The sequence below is a fragment of the Pelophylax lessonae genome (genome assembly GCF_965119305.1).
Source record: "Pelophylax lessonae genome assembly, chromosome: 5".
In the NCBI taxonomy this organism is placed as follows: Eukaryota; Metazoa; Chordata; class Amphibia; order Anura; family Ranidae; genus Pelophylax; species Pelophylax lessonae.
Window position 1 is genome coordinate 556,929,618 of NC_138772.1, and position 20,892 is coordinate 556,950,509.

Below are 20,892 nucleotides of genomic sequence, written 5' to 3' on the forward strand. Positions count from 1 at the left end.
TGTCTATTTCTCATGCACAGGGCACCCCATTGAAATTAATGAGCCGCCCTAAAATGTGACACGTGGGAACGAGGCCTAAGTGTTTACATAAATATATTATTAGCAGCTGAGGAGTGTTTCCTTCTAAATTACCTGTCGGCCATTTTAAAATCTTTCCACAATACTCTGCTATCACTCTAAACCCCTTTTCAACCATCCAAAGACAGCTCTTGGTCTGGGATAAAGATCGGTAGCCGGCCCGACTGGCTTCCGATCATGTGACCACAAGGACGGTGGTCACATGATCACCAATCCTTCCCACCACCCAGGCGTTCAAAATTGTTTAAAAAGGGACAGGGGGAGTAGGAAGGGGATAATCAGAGCTATTTAGATGCCCTTCTCAGATTTAGATTTGTTTTCTTTTTAAACTACTGAGACCAGACTTTCTTTGATTTCATGACCAGGGCTTGACGTATCCCAGGCGCAAAGTCACCATTGCGACTAGAAACTGTGTCCTGGAGCTTGGGCTTTTGTCAGCCCATTCACTGTTGCAGGGATGCACAATTTGTATCGCCGACGCCCGGGACATGCAGTTTTTCAACATTTAGCCCTGCTGCGAGCAAGCAGCAGGAGGAAGTATTCGGGCGGATCCGCGTAAAGTGGCCCCTGCACTCACTATGTATCCCGGGCTCGGCTTGCCCATCTGCAAGCCTGGGACCGGCATAGCGGGCACCGCAGGTCTTGTTCCTGACCCGGACACGAGGTGTAGAATGCCACTTCCAGGGTCCCTGTTGACAGTTTCTCTTGCCAGCATGGGGATCTGCACTGCATTACATTCAGTGGAGCACAGGGGAGACATTGGGGGGTCTTGTAGAACCCTGCATGTCTCATTAAAGAAAACCTGTCACCAAAACAATCATCACATAGGGGACTTTTTGTCCCGTTTGTGATAAAAAAAATAAATAAAAAAGTTAATTAAAAATAAAAAAATATATATATATTTTTTTTAAATGTGAAAAATTAGTCACACCCACGCACAACTCCACCAAAAAAATGTTTTGAGGCCCCCCACCCTTACCAATATGCACGTACAAACGTAAACACATGTGTAAGAGTGCCTACGAAAGAAAACGTTGATTGCCATACAGGTTACATATCGCCGTGCACAAATTGGCTCCTAACTTTTTTTAGCGGTCTCCTAGATTCAAAGAAAATTGGTCAATCCCTGTTCGTGGCTATGGCCAATCTCCACCCAAGTCCAGTCCATTCACCTGTCCAACAACAGAGCCTCCACAATGAGATGGTTTAATTGCATAGGGCAGTCTCATTGAACAGTGTGGCTTGGCCATCACATCAGGGAAAGTCTGGCCCGGTGACAGAGTAAAACTAAATCCGAGAGGGGCACATAAGCAGATAATAGAAGGCACTAACAGGCATCTTGTGGCATCTTAGACAGCAAATTTAAACCGTAAAAATTCACGATAAAAAAAAAGAATGGACCAGGTATTGGTCCAATTTGGAACACTTTCCTTCTCAGTAACGGAAATGCTTTGCAACCGCTTTGTATTAAGCTGTTTGAATCAATACAAATACAAGACCATCGAAAAGGCATGTGGTGGAGACCCTTTTAGATGTGTATAGGTCTAACAGATATCACAAGATCAGGATATAAGAAGAGAAGGTCTCTTCCCGAAAACACACCAGGTCGTGTGCCAAAGGCCCACCCCGGTACCCCTTTTAACCCTTCCTCCATTTTCCACATACTACAACAGCACTGCGAGCGTTGGATGCTCAGACAGATACAACATTACTATGACTAACAAATCACTAACACTTAACATTCATTTTTTTTTTTTCTCATTGCACAAAGTACAGTTTTAGAAACATTGCTACGAAGTGCATATTTAAAGGCAGGGCCGGTAGGACAGCCGCTTGACGTAGATCTTATCGGGTGGACTTTCCTGACACTGCTTATTCTCCACACTTTTCTGGTCAGAAAACGGAGCGATCTGTATATTGCTAAAGGTTGTAAAGTTTGTTTTGGGTGGACTCTTAGCTGGCTTATAGATGTGGCTTTTCTGGTGTAAAATGCAGTTGGCTTGTGACCTGAAAACCTTCCTACAATAGGCACACGGATATTGGCTCCCCTTCTCGGAAGGGTCGTGAGAACTGAGGTGCAGGAGGAGCAGCGATCTGGAGCTGAAGGTTTTGGTGCACTGCTTACACATGTGCGGCCTGTAGTTCTTATGGTCGCGTCTATGGAGGTATAATTTGACCAGTTTGCGGAAGACCTGTCCACACCGGTGGCACGTGAACCTGATCTGGTGGCACTCTCTGTGTCTTCTGAACGATTCCAGGTATCTGAACCGCTTTTTACACTTTTTACATTTTTTGCACTTTATCTGTTCCCCTTTTTGAAATGGTTTAAATTCTACAGGATGTTCATTCCAGGCTTTGAAAGTTTGTTCACTGTCCTTGGCTGTGTCCATGTTGACCTTTGGTGTGGAAGGAAAGCAGCTGAGGGGCGTTCCAGTGAACTCCTCCTCTTCCTGGGGCAATCCATGGAAGACGGTTGTTTCGGTTTCTCTAAGCTCCTCCTTGTTCTCTTCTGGTACAGATGGCGGGTCCGGCTTTGATACGTTGATTTGGGCGGCCTGAGATAAATGAACTCTCACATGTTTAAATAAAAAGGATATCCTGCTGTAACCTTTCATGCAGACTTTACACTTGTATATCTGCTCCCCGGAGTGTTCACGGATGTGGGCCATGAAATCTGGTCTATTGTTAAAGATCTTTCCACACACAGTGCATCCGTAGGGCTTCCTGTGCCCCTTCAAGTGTATGTTAAGTTCAGTATGAGACTGGACGATGTGCCCGCATATCAAACAGGAGTGTGTCTTCACTTTCTTGTGGTCCCGGCTGTGGATCTTTAAAAGGTTTTTGCTGTGGAAGACTGCTTGGCATTGTTCACAGCTGTATAAGGTGGCCTCCTGGGTTCCCAGTGGTGTCCCGAAAGCTTTTGGTAGGGTGTCTGGTGGCATCCCGGCAGCTGTCGGGAGGGTGTAGGGGGGCATCCCCGCAGCTGTCAGCAGAGTGTCCGGTGGCATCCTGGTGGCTCGTTGGCAGAAATCCAGGTGTATTCCGGGCAGTCCCTGGTGGGTCCTCATGTGTTTCCGTAGCACCGAGTCTTTGTCAAAGCTTTTTTTGCACAAAGGGCACTTGTAGAGGTGTTCTTGGAAGTGTGACTTCTGGTGTAAAAGGAGGTACATTTGCAGGCGGTAAGCTTTTCCACAGTCTTCACACACAAATGGCTTCTTTCGCTTTTGTTTCAGAACGTCGCAGTAGCATCTTAAGATGCCATTGCACTTGAGGCATTTTGGCTCTAGGCTGGAATCGCGTAACATTTTCTTCCTGAAAGAGGCAAGACTGTTTTGCTCCATCCGGTGCAACTCCGGAACGTTCTGGTTTGGATCTGAAGGTTCACAGCCTACAACAAAATGACAAAATGATTACAACGCTGCAAAAAATTATGATATCATACAGACCGAGGCCAGGAAGAAGGACAAGTAAAAGGCCCACTTAAAGCAGAGTTCCGGCCTCAAATTTTTTTTTTTTCGATAAACATACCCCTGGGACAGTCAGGGCTAGTGCATTTCAGCAATGATAGCCTCTGAACTGTCCCCGGGTTCACTTACCTTTTAGAAGAAATACTTACCTTGATAATGTCTTGTCCAGCACTGCCATCTCAGGTGTGGGCAGCTGAAGCCAGAGCGTCTTCTTCGGTGACGTTGGGAGTCCCAGAATGCCCTGCTCGTCACTTCCGGTGCAGGTGGGTCATCCCTGCACAGCTTCTGGGCATGCCCAGAAGCTGTTTAGCAGGGAATGACGCACCTGCACCGGAAGTGACGAGCAGGGCCGGTGCAGGCGCATTGACTCCTGGGAGCGATGACGTTCAGCTCCCAGGAGTCAATGCAAGCAGGAAGTCACGGCGGGCCACAGCCGCAGAGGGAGGAAGTGGAAGGAAGACAAGTATATTTTCTTCAAAAACAAGGTAAGAAAAGCAAAAAAAAAAAAAAAAAAATTGTGATTATCCAATTCTTTTTCAGGTTATTTTGAGCAAGCGGATGTCAAATTTTCGTTTTGAGGCTGGAACTCCACTTTAAGGGGAAAATGTATTCTGGCAACTGTGACAGTGCTGTGCCCTGCCTTTGGGCTGAAATAGACAAAAATTACAAAGGGTTCTCAAGGATGTAGAGTGAGGGGCTTCAGAGTGTATTTTGAACAGAGAAATTTTCCTTTTTTGGTTTTCCCCCGGATATTCCCAGGTTAGAGTCTGGAGTTCAGAGGCTTCGTAGAGCTTTGGGATTGAAGAAGCCTCTAATACAGTGTCCAGGTTTTATAAGGGAACAGCAGGCTTTAAAATCTAGGCCCTGGTCATAGTTCAGGGCTCCACCTGAAGTCAGGAGGTCCCATGCTCTGAGGCCAGGGTGCGGGCCTGCTCCTGAAGATGTCCACTGTGTGTTGAAACAGTCATTTACGGTCCTTGGACACACACCGAGTGGTGCTTCCTTGTTACTTGTGATTGTATTACAAGTCTATGTAAGGGAATTGGTTTTTAATAGCTTCTGGAAACTGTGCCCTGCCTTTGGTTTAAAATAGGCAAATATGACACAGGGTTCTCAGGGGGGCAGTTTGTGGGGCTTCAGTGTCTATTTTGAGCACAGAAAATTGCCTTTTCAGTTTTCTCTGCATACTCCCAGGTTAGGGTCTGGAGTTCAGAGGCTTTCTAAGAGTTTAGGGATCGAAGAAGCCTCAATTCCAGTGTCAAGGTTTTACGAGACCAGCAGGCTTTGTAATCTAGGGCCTGGTCATAGTTCAGGGCTCCACCTGGAACATAGGATATGCTCTGCCCAGAGGCCAGGGCATGGGCCTGCTTCTGAAGACGTCCACTTGTTATGACGAAACATGTTGGGCGGGGCTCCCAGTGATGTCACTTTGGGTCTTTGAAGCACACATCAAGCAGTGCTTCCTGGCTACTTGTGAGTGTAATACAAGTCTATGTGAGGGCATTGGTTTTGAATTGCTTTAACCTAATAAACGAGATTGCACTATGGTAGTTTTCCCCTCTCTATTTCTATGCCTGTCTTGAGTACCGGGGATTACAAATGAGAGATTTTGGCTGAACACATGCATACTGAATAAGTCCACACTATATCAGCTAAAGGGCACTGGAGCATCAGGAGAAACCCAAAGGTAGTGCAAAACAGGCGTTTGACTCTTATGCCAAAACTAACAGTCACATAATTCTGGTGAGTGTGAGAGGATACAGGGAGTCACGGAGCGATCATGGGAGCACAAGGAGCGCAGTCAGATTTATTTACGCACAAGTGGACTTAAGCAATGAGCATGTCATGTTTGGTGCTGTGTAATGTTCTGAGGGACCAGCCAAAGGGTATAAGCAGCAATGGTGCAAGAGGAAGCCAGAAGGCTTAATGTCATTAAACTTTGGTGTTCATTAAACTTTGGTGTACGAAGTGATGGTGAAAACCCCTGCAAGGGTCATTTTTTGTTTTTGTTTGAACTTTTATTTCTTCTTTGGAAAAAAGTGGGCCAATAAGCACTAAAACACTATTTCTTGGCTGGACTGAAGTTGTTGGAAAGCACTACACTGAGTAAAAACCCAATGAGATCATACAACCAATACCTGAAGTATTCAGTATACAAATTACTTTTTTTTTTTTTAGTAAAGCGGATGACCAGGCTCCCTCTATAGTAGGGAGTAGGGGTGCAGTTGGGAATCCACAGGTCGATAATATCCGTATGTATATTATGTGATCTGTTCTTTACTTATTCTATAGTATATGATCTATGTACATATTTCTTTCAGCGATATTCATGGAATATAGTGGAAAGCGGACTCTATATAACATTCTTCAGTCCTATTGAATACTTAATTTCGTGGATCTGTTCTCTCCATGGGGGGTCTCAGTTGTTGGTCGTATTACTCCAGTGATTTTATGACCAGTGTTCTCATCTATAGTAGGTTTGACACATTTTTGTAAATCTAACAAATGGAATGAGCATGTTAACATCTGAACCAGTAGTGTTGACAGTTTTATCATTGCAGCGCTTTTGTCACTTAAATCTTCCTGAAGACGCAGGTTCTGACCCGTGAAATGCATTGGAGGAAGTAACAAGCTACCAATATTGTAATTTATGACATCAATCAGAAAATTACTACTTTACGTCTGTATGATACAGCAGATGTTTATGTATTACCTGATGAGTAATTTCTGACTCATTTTATCTTCGAACATTTTTAAATTTGTACCAACAAAATCCATCAATTTTTATACATATGACATTATGGCACCATTAAAGTTCTAGAGCTTTTTGGTTAGGATTGGTATGGTTAGCTATTCAATAACAAGGATGTGGTACCTGAGAATTTAGGTCTTCTACTCCTAAGGGCTCCAATTCTGGATCCCCTTCTCCCAAATTTATACCATTTCAGATGTAAAAAAACAAACAACAAAATTCTCTTTTTACCCACCTAAAGCTGCAATCATGTGATGCTCCAGTCCCCAGTCTTGTAACCTCTTCTGTTTACGGAAGGTGGGTTTCTTCTTCAGGGTGTCCATGCCAGTGCCTGCGTAACATAGGACAGGTTAGAGGAGTTCATGTTTTATCCAGAACATGCTTTTATTGAGTTTTTTTCTATCTATTTAATAGATCTCTATCTGGGTTTCCTTACTGTGTGAATCTTCAGTACAACTACCCAGGTCAAGCAGCACATTGCCCACCCAGTGTTACTAGATTTGTTCAGGTGCTGCCCCTATATAAAACCCACGATGGCTCTCTTCTCTTGGCTGCTCTCTATATAAAACCCACGATGGCACTCTTCTCTTGGCTGCCCCTATATAAATCCCACGCTGGCTCTCTCCTCTCGGTTGCCCTCTCTATGAATCTCACGCCGTCTCTCTCCTCTCGGCTGCTCTCTATATAAATCCCCCACTGGCTTTCTTCTCTCAGCTGCCCTCTCTATGAATCCCATGCTGGCTTCTGGCTGCCCTCTATAAAAACCCCATGCTGTCTCTCTTCTCTCAGCTGCCCTCTATATAAATCCCACACTGACTCTCTTCTCTCAACTGCCCTCTATATAAATCCCACGCTGGCTCTCTTCTCTCAGCTGCCCTCTATATAAATCCCAGGCTGGCTCTCTCCTCTCGGTTGCCCTCTATATAAATCCCCCACTGGCTTTCTTCTCTCAGCTGCCCTCTCTATGAATCCCATGCTGGCTTCTGGCTGCCCTCTATATAAACCCCATGCTGCCGCTCTTCTCTCAGCTGCCCTCTATACAGGGTTCATACACATTTTCACCAATGAAATTCCATGACTTTTCCATGACTTCACGTAAATATTCATGACCTAATGTTTCATGAAATGTCTATGTATACGTGTTAAATAAGAAGAAAATCTATGTCACACCCAGCATGTGTCACACCCAGCACACCCAAAATGCAGCACAGTAATCTTTTAAGGCCCAAGCGACAGTCATGAGGTGCAGGCAGACTGGTATGGATGGCACAGATCTGATGGTGCACAAATGCGGCACTTACTTTTGGGAGAAAGAACAGTGGTGCTCCTGCTTGCCCAAATAAAGCTGTTCAGGTGGCAGTGAGTCATGAGCGCAAACCTTTAGACTGAGCGGGGGGGGGACGTCAATGCAGAGTGACCAGCGTGCCCCCAATCAATTGCAGAGTGCCACAGCAATGCCCCAATCAATTGCAGAATGCCACAGCAATGCCCCCAATAAATTGCAGAGTGCCACAGCAATGCCCCCAATAAATTGCAGAGTGCCACAGCAATGCCCCCAATAAATGCTGAGTGCCCACAGCATTGCCCCCAATAAATTGCAGAGTGCCCACAGCAATGCCCCCAATCAATGCAGAGATGCCAGCTTCTCTCCTGCGTTAACATGCTGGTGGAGCAGGAAGTCGGCATTGCGGCCCGGGTAAGGGATGTGCTGCATTACGAGCAAGTGAACAGCTTCCGACCTCCTGAGTGGATCTTCTGGTGTTTTACCAGCCGTGACATGCCCCCCCCCCCCCGCGACCCCGTGCACTTACCTCACGGACAGTCACAGTCACTCTTCAGTCCCCGGCTTCCCGCGTCTCCGTCCTCCCGAGTCCCGGCGCCTCCTCCTCGGCCAATGGCATGAAGTTGGCCTTTCGGCCAATCAGGAAGCGGGAGGACCCGCTCCCTGATTGGCCAGGAGGAGGATCCGCATGACAATAGCGAATTTTCATTCGCTATTGTCACACAATGGGCGTGCTCTCGGGGTGCACGCTCTGCTCCCTTGCCGCCCCGTCTGCGCCGTCTAACTAGGTGCTTGCGCGGGACGTAATTTACACTGCGCGTCCGCGCACGCGCGCACCTTAAAGGGAACACTGCCAATGACAGGCAGCAGGGAGGGCCGGGCCGCGGTTTGCCTGTATGTGACTGGTCAGCAGCAGCAAACCAATCACAGGCAGCGACCCGCCCTCCAGTGACGCTTCCGCCGCCTGTGATTGGTTTGCTGCTGCTGGCCAGTCACATACAGGCAAACCGCGGCCCGGCCCTCCCCGCTGCCAGCGATTGGTGCTTGGTGTATGATCTACTCCTCGGCTGCTGCGGACCCGGAAATGTGCACAAGCATAAAATAAAATAATTATACATTAATTCGCAATAAAAAAGTTTTAAGCATACGCTCCCCCCCCCGCTCCTCCCCAGATTTCCATGACTTTTCCAAAACATTTGTAAAATCGTACTTTTCCATGACCTTTCCAGGCCTGGAAAGTGTCATCTCAGAATTCCATAACTTTTCCAGGTTTTTAATGACCGTACGAACCCTGTCTATATAAATCCCACGTTGGCTCTCTTCTCTCGGTTGCCCTCTCTATGAATCTCATGCTGTCTCTCTCCTCTCGGCTGCCCTCTATATAAATCCCCCACTGGCTTTCTTCTCTCAGCTGCCCTCTCTATGAATCCCATGCTGGCTTCTGGCTGCCCTCTATATAAACCCCATGCTGTCTCTCTTCTCTCGGCTGCCCCTATATGAATCCCACGGTGGCTCTCTTCTCTCAGCTGCCCTCTCTATGAATCCCATGCTGGCTCACGGCTACCCTCTATATAAATCCCACGCTGGCTCTCTTCTCCCCGTTGCCCCCTATATAAATCCCACGCTGGCTCTCCTCTCAGCTGCCCTCTCTATGAATCCCACGCTGGCTCACGGCTGCCCTCTATATAAATCTAATACTGTCTCTCTTCTCTCGGCTGCCCTCTATAAAAATCCCACGCTGGCTCTTTTCTCGGCAGGCCCTCTATATAAATCCCATGCTGTCTCTCTTCTCTCGGCTGCCCTGTACAATATCTCACAAAAGTAAGTACACCCTCAATTTCTGTAAATATTTAATTCTATCTTTTCATGTTACAACACTGAAGAAATTACACTTTGTTATACAAGCTGTACACTCACTACTTTACATTGTAGCAGTGTAAATTTGCTGTCCCCTCAAAATAACTCAACACACAGCCATTAAGGTTTCAGCCACTGGAAACAAAAGTGAGTACATTCCTAAGTAAAAACATCCAAATTGGGCCCAATGTGTCAAAATTTTGTGTGGCCACCATTTTTTTCCAGATGGTGGCGATTAGAGTCATTGGGCTAGTTTACCTTCCGTTTGAGGCTGCCCCACAGATGCTCAATAGTGTTTAGGTCTGGAGACATGCTTGGCCAGTCCATCACCTTTACCCTCAGCTTCTTTAGCAAGGCAGTGGTCATCTTGGAGGTGTGTTTGGGGTCAGAATCATGTTGGAATACTGCCCTGCGGCCCAGTCTCTGAAGGGAGGGGATCATGCTCTGCTTCAGTATGTCAAAAATGTGAGGGGTGTACACTGGCTCTCTTCTCTCAGCTGCCCTCTATATAAATCCCATGCTGGCTCTCTTCCCTCGGCTGCCCTGTATGTATATCCCATGCTGTCTCTCTTCTCTTGGCTGCCCTCTATATCAATGCCATGCTGGCTTTCTTCTCTCGGCTGCCCTGTATATCAATGCCACGCTGGCTCTCTTCTCTCAGGTGCCTTGTATATAAATCCCAAGCTGGCTTTCTTCTCTCGGCTGCCTTCTACATCAATGCCATGCTGGCTCTTCTCTTGGCTGCCCTTCATATAAATCCCAGGCTGGCTCCCTTCTATATAAATCCCACGCTGGCTCTCTTCTCTTAGCTGCCCTCTATATCAATGCCATGCTGGCTTTCTTCTCTCGGCTGCCTTGTATATACAGTGGATACGGAAAGTATTCAGACCCCCTTAAATTTTTCACTCTTTGTTATATTGCAGCCATTTGCTAAAATCATTTAAGTTCATTCTTCTTCCTCATGAATGTACACATAGCACCCCATACTGACAGAAAAACACAGAATTGTTGACATTGTTGCAGATTTATTAAAAAAGAAAAACTGAAATATCACATGGTCCTAAGTATTCAGACCCTTTGCTGTGACACTCATATATTTAACTCAGGTGCTTTCCATTTCTTCTGATCATCCTTGAGATGGTTCTACACCTTCTTTGAGTCCAGCTGTGTTTGATTATACTGATTGGACTTGATTAGGAAAGCCACACACCTGTCTATATAAGACCTTCCAGATCACAATGCATGTCAGAGCAAATGAGAATCATGAGGTCAAAAGGAACTGCCTGAAGAGCTCAGAGACAGAATTGTGGCAAGGCACAGATCTGGCCAAGGTTACAAAAAGATTTCTGCTGCACTTAAGGTTCCTAAGAGCACAGTTGCCTCCATAATCCTCAAATGGAAGACGTTTGGGACGACCAGAACCCTTCCTAGAGCTGGCCGTCCGGCCAAACTGAGCTATCGGGGGAGAAGAGCCTTGGTGAGAGAGGTAAAGAAGAACCCAAAGATCACTGTGGCTGAGCTCCAGAGATGCAGTCAGGAGATGGGAGAAAGTTGTAGAAAGTCAACCATCACTGCAGCCCTCCACCAGTCGGGGCTTTATGGCAGAGTGGCCCGACGGAAGCCTCTCCTCAGTGTAAGACACATGAAAGCCCGCATGGAGTTTGCTAAAAAACACCTGAAGGACTCCAAGATGGTGAGAAATAAGATTCTCTGGTCTGATGAGACCAAAATAGAACTTTTTGGCCTTAATTCTAAGCGGTATGTGTGGAGAAAACCAGGCACTGCTCATCACCTGTCCAATACAGTCCCAACAGTGAAGCATGGTGGTGGCAGCATCATGCTGTGGGGGTGTTTTTCAGCTGCAGGGACAGGACGACTGGTTGCAATCGAGGGAAAGATGAATGCGGCAAAGTACAGGGATATCCTGGACAAAAACCTTCTCCAGAGTGCTCTGGACCTCAGACTGGGCCGAAGGTTTACCTTCCAACAAGACAATGACCCTAAGCACACAGCTAAAATAACGAAGGAGTGGCTTCACAACAACTCCGTGACTGTTCTTGAATGGCCCAGCCAGAGCCCTGACTTAAACCCAATTGAGCATCTCTGGAGAGACCTAAAAATGGCTGTCCACCAACGTTTACCATCCAACCTGACAGAAATGGAGAGGATCTGCAAGGAGGAATGGCAGAGGGTCCCCAAATCCAGGTGTGAAAGACTTGTTGCATCTTTCCCAAAAAGACTCCTGGCTGTATTAGATCAAAAGGGGGCTTCTACTATATACTGAGCAAAGGGTCTGAATACTTAGGACCATGTGATATTTCAGTTTTTCTTTTTTAATAAATCTGCAACAATGTCAACAATTCTGTGTTTTTCTGTCAGTATGGGGTGCTATGTGTACATTCATGAGGAAGAAGAATTAACTTAAATGATTTTAGCAAAAGGCTGCAATATAACAAAGAGTGAAAAATTTAAGGGGGTCTGAATACTTTCCGTACCCACTGTAAATCCCAAGCTGGCTTTCTTCTCTCGGCTGCCCTCTATATCAATGCCATGCTGGCTCTCTTCTCTCGGCTGCCCTGTATATATTCCATGCTGGCTCTTCTCTTGGCTGCCCTTTATATAAATCCCAGGCTGGCTCCCTTCTATATAAATCCCATGCTGGCTCTCTTCCCTCGGCTGCCCTTTATATAAATCCCATGCCGGCTCCCTTCTATATAAATCCCATGCTGGCTCTCTTCCCTCGGCTGCCCTGTATATATATCCCATGCTGGCTCTCTTCTCTCGGCTGCCCTTTATATAAACCCCAGGCCGGCTCCCTTCAATATAAATACCACGCTGGCTCTGTTCTCTCAGCTGCCCTCTATATAAATCCCACGCTGGCTCTGTTCTCTCAGCTGCCCTCTATATAAATCCCACGCTGGCTCTTGTCTATCAGGTGACGAGCCCTTCCCTACATATTAGTCTGTTAACGTAAAGTGAATCTTGGGTGAATCCAACATTCAAGCCTTACAGAGCTTCTTAAATTCTCACCGTTTACTTCAATTTCCGGAGATCCAGAGTTCCGCGATATCACCTCACTGAGCCCATACGAAGCTTTATCTACATGAGAAAACAGGAAAAATGACAATGAAAAGGTGGCAGATTATATTCCTGTAAAGGGGAGCTTGAGCACTTTGTATGCATATCGGGAAAACCATGGCAGGAGCCATATTGGCTAGTTATATATCCAGGCGGTGTCTTAATATAACATCCCTTGTGACAGCAATAGGCAGTGACAGGTCCTTTTTATGGAGAGATCTACACGGCTCTAAAAAATTAAAGGAACACTTTGAAAACACAACAGATCTCAATGGTGAAAAATATCATGCTGATCTCTATACTGGTATGGATTGGGCAATGTGTTAGGATCTATATTGGTATGGAATGGGTAATGTGTTAGGATCTATACTGGTATGAACTGGGCAATGTGTTAGAATCTATACTGGTATGGACTGGGCAATGTGTTAGAATCTATACTGGTATGGACTGGGCAATGTGTTAGGATCTCTACTGGTATGGACTGGGCAATGTGTTAGGATCTCTACTGGTATGGACTGGGCAATGTGTTAGGATCTATACTGGTATGGACTGGGCAATGTGTTAGGATCTATACTGGTATGGACTGGGTAATGTGTTAGGATCTATACTGGTATGGACTGGGTAATGTGTTAGGATCTATACTGGTATTGACTGGGTAATGTGTTAGGATCTATACTGGTATGGACTGGGTAATGTGTTAGGATCTATACTGGTATGGACTGGGTAATGTGTTGGGATCTATACTGGTATGGACTGGGTAATGTGTTGGGATCTATACTGGTATGGACTGGGTAATGTGTTAGGATCTATACTGGTATGGACTGGGTAATGTGTTAGGATCTATACTGGTATGGACTGGGCAATGTGTTAGGGTCTATACTGGTATGCACTGGGTAATGTGTTAGGCTCTATACTGGTATGGACTGGGTAATGTGTTAGGAAGGAAAGTATGCCACATTATTTGATGGAAATGAAAATGATCACCCTACAGAGGGCTAACTTCAAAGACAAGCTGAAAATCAAAGGGAAAAGGCGAGTCCATTTTGCTGAAATGCCATTGCAGCAACTCAGAATGATCCCCAGTAGTTTGTATGCCCCCCCCCCCCCCACCTGCTTGTATGCATGCGACAACGTTGGGGGATGCTCCTAATGAGACAACGGATGGTGTCCTGTGGTATTTGCTCCCAGATTTGGACCAGGGCATCACTGAGCTCCTGAACAGACAGAGGTGCAACCTGGTGGTGCCAAATGAATCGAAATATAATGTCCCAGAGAAGTTCTATTGGATTTAGGTCAGGCGAACATGGGCCTTTCAATGTTATAATTTCCTTCATCCTCCAGGAACTGGCTGCATACTGTCGCCATATGGGGCTGGGCATTGTCATGCACCAGGAGGAACCCAAGACCCACTGCACCAGTGTAGGGTCTGACAATGGGTCCAAAGATTTCATCCCGATACCTAATGGCAGTCAGGGAGGTCTGTGCGTCCCTCCATGGGTTTGCATTCCCAGACCATCACTGACCCACCACCAAACTGGTCATGGGGGGGTGGACGGATGGACGTCCCCTCCCGCTACTTGAATTAGCCATCAAGCAGTTGGTGAGCTGCTCCAATTGCTATTCATCCCAGTACAACCACAGAAAAGTCCAGCGACGTACAGGTACGCCGCTGCAGGGGAAGTGGTTAAGAGGAAACCTTTCTTAGGTGATATAGTGGGTGGAATTAGTGACCATATAAATGCCAAGCTGGGAGGAGACCAGACACATGGGGCATGGGTGCTGAACACCCCAGAGCTAGTCAGATGTAGTCCGCTATTGCCAAGGGCCCTGAACAGGGTTGCAACTTTGGGTCAGGTAGTTCAACACCCAGGAAGACCTGCTGTAGTAGCCCTGATTCTTTTATGGTCTGCTGCGGGCCGTGAGCGGGATGCAAAAAGCCTTGTAGGCAAGGCCAGGGTCCTCTTAAGTAAATAATGGCACACTTGGGAATAAGGGTGTCATCGGGAAGCATGCCCAGCTGGGAGAACTATAGGATGGGACATTGGGAGAGACTGGTATAATGAGGGCACCTTGATTACAATTGGTGATGGAAGCTGAATGCTATGGGCTTTATATACATGGAGGAAGTGGTCCCAACTCTGTGGCGCTCCCATGGGGAAGATGGGGTGCAAGCCGAAAATGGCTTACAAATTTTATGCTGGCGTTCCACACCCAAATGCAGTTACAGAATGCCTACTTCAGTGCACGGCATTACACACCAAAGAATTCTATCAGTATCTCAATGTGATGTTAGAAGCCATGGCAATCTTTAAAAAGCTACAGTAAATTGCAGAAAATATATTTCTTGTGCAGACATTCCTGTATTCTTAACTATCAAGACCTATGGCAAGGTATGTCATGAGCAGGCCTACGGCAAGGACTGTCATGAGCAGGCCTAGGGCCAGGAGTCTGAAACAATATTGTGAAGGTATCCATCTACTAGCATGCTCTTCAACCCATTTTAGCTGTGACTTTGGTTTGCCAAACCCTGGCAGGTTGGTGAAAATTCCTAAATTCCTTGTCATTGGAGGGTCATCTGGTCACAGTGTCGTACAAAAAAAAAAAAAAGCACCAGGGAGGAACCTTGAGTATTGTTGTAGCAGGGGGGATGAATCATGTTCACTCCTCGCTAGAACTTCACATTCTAGCCTTGTCCACTATGTACATCCTGGGCATGGACAGTTGGCAGGCAGACTTTTTCCGCCAGAAATGTCTGGACTAGGGCTGAAACAACAAATCGATTAATCGACAACTAATCATGAAAATAGTTGTCAACTATTTTCGTAATCGATTAATCGGTCAGCCGATTAGTTGTCCTGCATACAGAATGGGTTATTTGTCTACATATCAGAAAACACAGTGCAACACACATACAGCTCAATACACCATCCATACATGTATGTAGACGGCAGAGAACTTGTAAATGTGTGAGGAGCAATGCCTCATGGGAAATGTAGTCCTGGGCAAGAGTAGGAACCAAGTGATTCTAAAGGCAGAGGTTGTTTTTACCTTGCTATAGGGACACTCTATACAGTACTATACTTTGCTGCTTCCTATAGGGGCACTTTGAAGTCAGGAGGGGGCAGAAGTGCCGGGGGGGGGGGGGGGGCAGAAGAGGAGAATCAGTGCTGCTCTGTGCAAAATCATTACACAGAGAGGGTAAGTATGACAAGACTTTTGTTTAAAATGAAGAAATCCAAAGTTTGCAATAACTTTAAGGGCTCTGTGCAGGGAAGATCAGCATCTGAACCCAGAGAAGGTGGAGGCCGATAGACTAGAGGTGATATAAAGCATTACAATTACATTTAAAGTAAAAGTTTACTAGTATTGTGCATCATATTGTTATATCCGTGAAAAAAAAAGTATCAGCTTTTAGTACTACTTTAATATAAAAATGTTAATTTTCCCCCCTCCACCCTTCATATAGCTTCATGTCTGATTCCCAGTTAAAATATCCTGTATATCCGACTTCTGGGCATATTTTTTTATATGCATACATACACACACACACGATACAAAATATAATATTTTCACTGTTTCACAGTAGAAATTATAATTATATTATAGCGATATCTGCTGTTTTTTTACTATAAAGGGCTATTTTTTTTTTAACCCCATCATGACAGGTGATAAAAAAAAAAAAAAAAGCATGCGGCTGCCCATACATGTATTGGATTTTTGGACAAAAATATTTCCATCTATATTTGGACAAAAATTATTTGTATATTCGTTGAATGGACGAGAGTTGTTTGAAAATTCCACTTGCTTTGAACATTAAATTTTAAAATTAATATAACTTCTGAGCAAAAACCACATACAATATTTGAAGATTCGTTTGATCGAGAAGTTTTCTATTCTGCTCCTTCAAATTTTCCTGTCACTGTGGTTGACAAGGAACCCAGAATAGACCCCACTAATGGTTAGAAAAATTGGATGAATATCTTAAAAGTTTTCTAAAAAAATTTAGTTTGTGTATGGCCAGCATAGGGGGCCTTTCACACGGTGCGGTCTGTTCCTTGCTCAGTGGGGGATGGATCCGCCGATCCCCTCTGAGCAGGCGGATGACCGCTCTGTCTCCGCTCTGTGTGCAGAGACAGAGCTGTCAGATCCCCGCTGTCCTCTATGGGGGAATCGGATTAGAAAGGACCACCTGTCTGTTCTCATCCAATCCAATCTGTTGGACGGATGGAAAATAGGGTCTCCGCTGACATCCGCTGCCCCATAGGGATGCATGGAGCATCCGATCAGTTCAAAAACTGACAGGCGGATCTGATCGGATCGTTCGTGTGAAAGGATCCTTAGTGACAGCAGGCGCAGGGAGCTTCTATCAAGCTACCTACCTATTAATAAGGGAGTCTATCATGAATTTTATATACCAATCCGGTCTGAAAATTTGCAAAACAGTGTTTTAGGTCTTTTAAAAATATTGATCTTTGAGTCTGATATGTACCACATTTAAACCTCTAATAATACATCTATCTCAGAGTGGATTAAAATCCAACTATATAGCTGGATATTTATTTTTACCACTGCATATAGATATTGAAGAATATTAACTAAATTATACACCAACCTTTTTTTTTGTTGAGGTCTTATCCGATTAATCGAAACAATAACCGGCCAACTAATCGATTATGAAAATAATCGTTAGTTGCAGCCCTAGTCTGGACCCATTTACTTTGGGTCCAGACATCTACCAGAATTATGCATTTGTTTCGGCGCGTGAGCACGGAGGGATGGGGCGCTTTCAATTTTTCTGATTTTATTTGTACACTGTCCCTTTATGTTTTTTTGATTACTTTCATTCCGCAGTGGACACCACTGTGGGGGCTGAGAACACTATTGCAAGGGTTGAGGGGGTTGTGTGAAGGGGATGACAGAGGAAACTGCCGCGGGGGCATTAATATAAAGGGGGGCAGAGAACACTGCTGTGGGGGCTGAGATGTGGGGGGGGGGGAGAACAGTACTGTAGGGGGCAGTCATGTGAAGGGGGTTGAGATGTGAGTAGGGGCAGAGGACACCGTTGTGGAGGGGGCTATTCGATTGGGAGGACAGAGGTAACTGCTGCGGGGGCAGTAATGTGAAAGGGGACAGAGGACACCGCTGTGGGGGCTGAGATGTGAGGGAGAACATCACTGTGGGGGCAGTTATGTGATGAGGAGCTGAGATGCGAGTGAGGGCAGAGGTCAGAGAACACCCCTGTGGGGGGCAATAATGTGAAGTGGGGCAAAGGAAACTGCCGTGGGGGCTGGGATGATAGGGAGCACACCACTGTGGGAGCAGTCATGTGGGGGGGGGGGGGTTGTTTGATATGGAAGACACCGCTGTGGTGAAAGGGCAGGGGGGGGGGGGGGGGGGGCGTAGTGACATGAAGGTGGGCTGAGGGCACTGCTGTGAATGGAGAGGGGTGTGATGTAAAGGTGGGCTGAAGGGGGGGGGGGTAGGATCTGATGAAAGAACTGGATTGTAATTTAAGAGGAAGGGGGCTGTGATGTGAAGGATCTGTGATTCGGATCTTGGTTGGAAGAAAATTTTACTGATTGGACCTCTGAATTTTAATTCAGTACCCCTGCTGTAGATGGTAGATACAGCCTCTAACCATCAACAGATACAGGACAAGATTTCAAACAGTTTCACATCACATAGTGGCTTAACAACCACTTTAAGTAGTGTGAAAGGATTATTTCTGGTTGGGTTTATAATGTTGGTCTCTGGAAGTGAATGATATACAGAAGCATGTACAGGTGTTTTCCAGGATGGATCCACCCTTACCTGTTTGGAGAGGTGTATACGACTGTTCTCCAGCTTCACAGAAAGGCCTCTTCTTCCACCTCCGTTGCTTGGCACACTGTAACAGTTCAGGTTCTGGGACTGGAAGTCCTGAAATAAAAAATTGGATGTCATAAGAGTGGTTCTTGGATGCAGCTCTTTGCAGGAGAAAAAAAAAAAAAGGTACCAACCACAAACCAAAAAGTAGTATCAATGCTAACAGGGCCCGCTCACTTTGGTGCGTTGTGGTAACACAAGGCAAAACGCGTGTTACTGCAATGCACAAGCCGACTGTAAAATATGGGGTGATTCATTTTCAAGAGCACCCCATCTCATCTATAGAACTCACCTGCATTATAGTTATACATAGTGTACCATGTGCGCTGCAGAAGAAAATACATTTTGTATATTTTTTTTACCTTTTCTTTCTCAAGTCCATTGAGGGACACAGGAATGTAGCAATTCTTAGATATTTGGGTTATAATGTTGCCTTTAGGAGGTTTGTACATTGACAAATAAAGCATTAACCTCCCTGGCGGTCTGATTATGTCAGGGTTTCTGTGCTAAAAACGGTACATTGTTTTGCATTGACATCTGTTTTATATTTTAAAACTCACCTTTCCCGGTGATCCCCCACCGTCCTTTCCCGTCGTCCTCCCCCCGGTCCTCCCGCTCTGTGCTCGGCCGATGCCAGCACCTGTCTTCCGGTTCCCTTCCCTGCAAGCATTGCAACGCAGGGGGGGTGGAACCGGCAGCAATTTAAAAAATATAAATACACCAAATGAGATGATAGAAAGCTGCGATCCTAACGGATTACACTGTATCATCCCATTTCACCACAGGATCTCACCTGGTGACTTTTCCAGTGCACTGCCTGTGCTTTTCCAGTTCTTTGTGTCTGGAAAATAGAGAACGAACAAAAAACGTCCTTTTTGCGCAAAAGCGCTTTTAGACGAACTGAAAAACAGCAACAGCGAAACGGAGCTACTTGAAGAACTGAGCGATAGCGATTGGTGGGAAAATTAGTCATCAGGTACGGAAAGTGACGATTCTGATGTCTCTTTCTGGCACATCGTTTGTGGAATTTGGGAAGAATATCAAATGATTCTTCAGAATTTCCAAAGGAGAGCTGTGCCAGAAAGAGACATCAGAATCGTCACTGTCGTCACTTTCCGTACCGGATGACCAATTTTCCCACCAATTGCTATCGCTCAGTTCTTCAAGTAACTCAGTTTCGCTGTTTCTTTATTAAAATAAGCCGATTTCTACCTGTTTTTACAGCGACGCTCGGCTGTCACGTGACTCCCGTCTCTCTTCTCCTTTCCTCCCCAGCAGACGTCAGAGGAAATTCTTGGTCCCGCCTCCTGGAGATGTCCCAGGTTGGTCCTGCCTCCTGTTTTTTTTGGAAAAGTCACCAGGTGAAATCTTGTGGTGAAATGGGATGATATAGTGTAATCCGCTAGGATCACAGCTTTCTATCATCTCATTTGGTGTATTTACACTTTTGAATTTGCCGCCGGTTCCACCCCCCTGCGTCACAGCGCTTGCAGGGAAGGGAACCAGAAGGCAAATGCCGGCATCTGCCGAGCACAGAGCGGATAAAGTAGGAGGACGGCGGGGGATCGCAGGGAAGGCGAGTGATTCTGGGGTAATCCCGAGTGTGGCTCCGGGTTACCGCTTTTGGTACTGAAAATGAACCCCGAGACACACTCGGGAATACTGCTAGGGAGGTTAAGCCAACCCCTGTATAACTCCGCCTCCAAGCATAATGCCTCATTGTTATGAGCAAGCAGTACATAAGGCAAACAGCAAAAAGAGAGACAGGACCTGTTCAAATCTTTTTCCTGGAGTCTATTGAGGTAAAGTACTAAAATCTTATTTTCTTTATCATCCATTGAGGGACACAGGAATGTAGTAATTTGTAGACAGTTGGGACGACCAAAAGCAGTCGGAGGAGTGGGCAACAGCCACCAAGAGATCCAACGGACGCAGAAATCTTACATATAGTGATGCACTGAAATATTGGTTGCTGAAAATAATAAGCTGAAAATAAGGTTTTCAGCATTGTGCCAAAATAAAAAAAGGTGCAGAGAATGGCTTCCAAAAACACCTGTGATTTTGCCATGATTTTACCGTGCTTGTGGTGTGTTTTTCATAGGTCATGTGACTCAGCCTAGATTCACACTGGTGCGTTTGGAACATCACATGTGATTCGCACTACAACACAAACAGTAGGATCGAAGCGCTCCCCCGAGACCTCACCACCTCCACGCTGGCTCTAAAAAGACCCCAGGAACCGTTCTACGATCCACTGACTGAAAGTCCGGTGTAGCCACGCCCCGATGCATTTCGTCACTTCTGACTTCGTCACATGGGGTGTCTTTTTAGATGTCTTTTGTGATACCTATTTGTTGGTTGGTGCAAGGTAACAGAATTGCCTAATGTCTTGCACCTCCTTCCTCCATCAGAGCACCACCGAAATACACCGAGTTGGAGCAGTGATGTCACCCCCTTCATCATATGACCAGTGCCTGGGTCTAGTGACTGCATTTTGACTGTGCACTGCATTA

At 45.8% G+C, this 20,892-nt stretch overlaps 1 protein-coding gene across 1 annotated transcript in view; it reads right to left on the bottom strand.

The window, feature by feature from the left end:
• Positions 1–1,716: 1,716 nt before the first annotated feature.
• The window catches only part of LOC309556180 (uncharacterized protein), a 75,350-nt gene continuing 56,174 nt past the window's right edge, over positions 1,717–20,892 (bottom strand). The window contains exons 3-6 of the mRNA XM_082258549.1: positions 18,326–18,433; positions 12,467–12,535; positions 6,533–6,628; positions 1,717–3,466 (exon numbers count right to left, since the gene is read on the bottom strand). Of these exons, the coding sequence (XP_082114675.1) occupies positions 1,884–3,466; positions 6,533–6,628; positions 12,467–12,535; positions 18,326–18,433 (1,856 nt within the window). The 3' untranslated portion in view covers positions 1,717–1,883. The remainder of the gene's footprint in view (positions 3,467–6,532; positions 6,629–12,466; positions 12,536–18,325; positions 18,434–20,892) is intronic.